The 2,519-nt window shown below is 51.0% G+C and overlaps 1 protein-coding gene across 1 annotated transcript; it reads left to right on the top strand.

Moving 5' to 3' along the window:
• The first annotated feature begins 1,064 nt into the window (after positions 1-1,064).
• Positions 1,065-2,133, top strand: LOC117842761 (E3 ubiquitin-protein ligase AIP2). The gene has a single exon (XM_034723268.2). The coding sequence runs from the start codon at positions 1,190-1,192 to the stop codon at positions 1,691-1,693; it is 504 nt and encodes a 167-aa protein (XP_034579159.1). The 5' UTR covers positions 1,065-1,189; the 3' UTR covers positions 1,694-2,133.
• Positions 2,134-2,519: the final 386 nt, after the last annotated feature.

Below are 2,519 nucleotides of genomic sequence, written 5' to 3'. Positions count from 1 at the left end.
CCCCTCAAACTATCAACTCGCAATTTGCTCCCACCCTCGTGGTGGAAGTGGCACCACGTAGGGAAACTTTTTTAAAAAAAAAATTGAACCCTGGGAGGTAAAATCGGAGGTTTGAATAGTTGGGGTCCAATATCTGATTTTTCGATTGAGAGGTGTCTAGTTTAAATTTATCAGAATTTCTTTATTATTATATACTGATATGTGCATGAGAACAGGAGCTTCTACGGAGCATTACCCTGCAATTTAAAATAAATTAAAAAATGGTGCTTTTCCACGACGATTTATTCCGCGCGCCCTTGCGTGGAGGCGCCTAACATGCGTGGACTCTGCCCATACGCCTATCATCCATCCGTGGATCCCTCAGCCCACAGAATTTCGCCGGATAGCTGCTCCACGCCATATAGCAAAGGAGCTCTCTGCCGCAATCGATGTGATGCGTGCCTTATCTGTTCAGGTCAGTTGAGGCCAGTCCATATCTTTATCTTCCATCGTTTCCCCGTCACTGCACAGTCAACAAAACGATTGCTTCTGCGAGTTGCGACTCTGGCACTCATGTTTCATTCGTTATTTTTTTTTGATAAGGTGTTTCTTTCGACATTAACAGACGGGCCAGGGGATGAAAACGTACACAACTAGGGTGTGTTCAATGAGGTTAAAGCAGACGTCAACCCATGGTTTATCACAGATTCACAGGCGGATGGGAATACAAAGTAAATAGCAACAGTTTAAGAACATGGCGAGCAATTGCACAGAAATAGGAAACGGCGATTGTCCATATCACTATGGCTGTATGACATAGTAAACGCCTTTTAAGTACCTGTTCTTTTGGTGTGTCATATTCGTGTCAAATGCTAAGATTATTTAGAACGCGGGAAATCTTATAAGATTTAATCGAGAAAAAGTTTTTTCCTCGTAAAATTTACTTAGGTTCTTGCGAACTGTGGTGTGACCTGCTAGGCTATCACCTAAGTGAAGAGTAATTAGCTCTGTGCAAAAAGTCAGTGCAATTAGAACAACAGCTTCCCCTTAATAAAGAAAAGCGAAAAAGGACAAACACTCGAAGCAAACAACGCCTATTTAATCCCCATTTCCGCACCTGCCTCACCTCTCCCCCTCTCTGCATCTCCCTCCCTCCCTCCTCTTGCTGAGATCTTTGTGAGAACCGTTTCCTCTCGCCGTCTCAAGCATCATGGACGACGACGGCGACTGGATCACGGCGAGGTACCTCCTCTCCTCGATCCTCGGGCGGAACCCGCTGGTCGTGGACTACGTCGACGAGGAGTCCTTCCCCGTCGACCCTCCTCCCGCCGCCGTGGGCAGTCGCCTTGCGGAGGCGGTGCCACCGGCCGTCTCGGCACCGCCGGCGGTGCGAGCGCCGGCGGGCGTGGCCGGCACGGTGTGCGCGGTGTGCACGGAGGAGATCGCGGTGGCGGACGCCGTGGTGCGGCTGCCGTGCGCGCACTGGTACCACGACGGCTGCATCGCGCCGTGGCTGGGGATCCGCGGTACCTGCCCCATGTGCCGCGCCGAGCTCCCGCCCTGGGACTCTGGCGAGGACGAGTGTGGCGGCCCCGCCGGCCGCGCGAAGCCGGCGCGCGCCCGGGCCGGGACCAGCGGCGGGGCGGGCGCAAGCGCCCTCGCGCAGCTGGACGCGGCGTACGAGTACGTCGCCGGCGGCGTGCTGTCTGGCTGATCGATGGCCGCGTGGGCGCGGTGCCTGCCGAGTAGATTAGGCGCGTCGTTGTGCGCTCAACGCTCGTTGTACAGAAGAAATGGGTGCTAGCACCTACTACTCCGGAAAAAGAAAAAAGGAGAGATAATTTTGAGCCAAATTTCTCGCCCACAAGTTCATTCAGTACTTACTTCACTTGGGAATTGCAAAATCGAAAGAGGAAGAAAGGCATGCCGGTGTTTCTTGTTGGTTCTTTCTCTCATAGAAGAAAATGATGTCCTAATCAACGGGGAATCGGATACCAAACCATCGTGTCGTGTCATTATTTTTGTTCTGATTTTCAAACAGAAGGAAAAAAATGTGTCATGGTTTCACTGGTTCCAGACATCGTTATGTAAGTTTTCTCCATCCGTCTCAAAATTGGAGACCACCGACGGAATTGAAACCTTGCGATTTGCGAATTGCCAGGCTGCCAGCTACTGCTTACTGGTCTCGCGCAAAGACAAGCTGGGGCCAGCTCTAGCCTATAGGACAGTGGAGTGGAGGTGACTGATTCCACGCCTTGCTCCCGCGTTGCAGAGTTGCGTTCAGATGGCGAGTGCCGAACCAAAACTTTGTTATAGTCTCAAGGAACGAGTAGCGTAGTTAAATTAAGCAACAGCCCAACGACCTGGTTGCTGGTGCCGCGTGTGCGCCATCACCTTGGTACTTTTCCTCCTCGGTAGTGATTATGATAAACACACATAAAATGTTTGATTTGGGTGTCTGTAACGTAATTCGATTACATAGGATATGCCATCCCGTTAGGGTCTTGTTTGAATAGTTGTGGGTTAAAGTGGAATGGAAG

The sequence above is a fragment of the Setaria viridis genome, chromosome 2 (assembly GCF_005286985.2).
Source record: "Setaria viridis chromosome 2, Setaria_viridis_v4.0, whole genome shotgun sequence".
Classification (NCBI taxonomy): domain Eukaryota; kingdom Viridiplantae; phylum Streptophyta; class Magnoliopsida; order Poales; family Poaceae; genus Setaria; species Setaria viridis.
This window is presented reverse-complemented; position numbering and strand designations above follow the sequence as displayed.

Coding starts and splice junctions, on each gene's coding strand:
- LOC117842761 (XM_034723268.2), top strand. CDS start 1,190: ATGGACGACGACGGCGACTGGATCACGGCGAGGTACCTCCTCTCCTCG.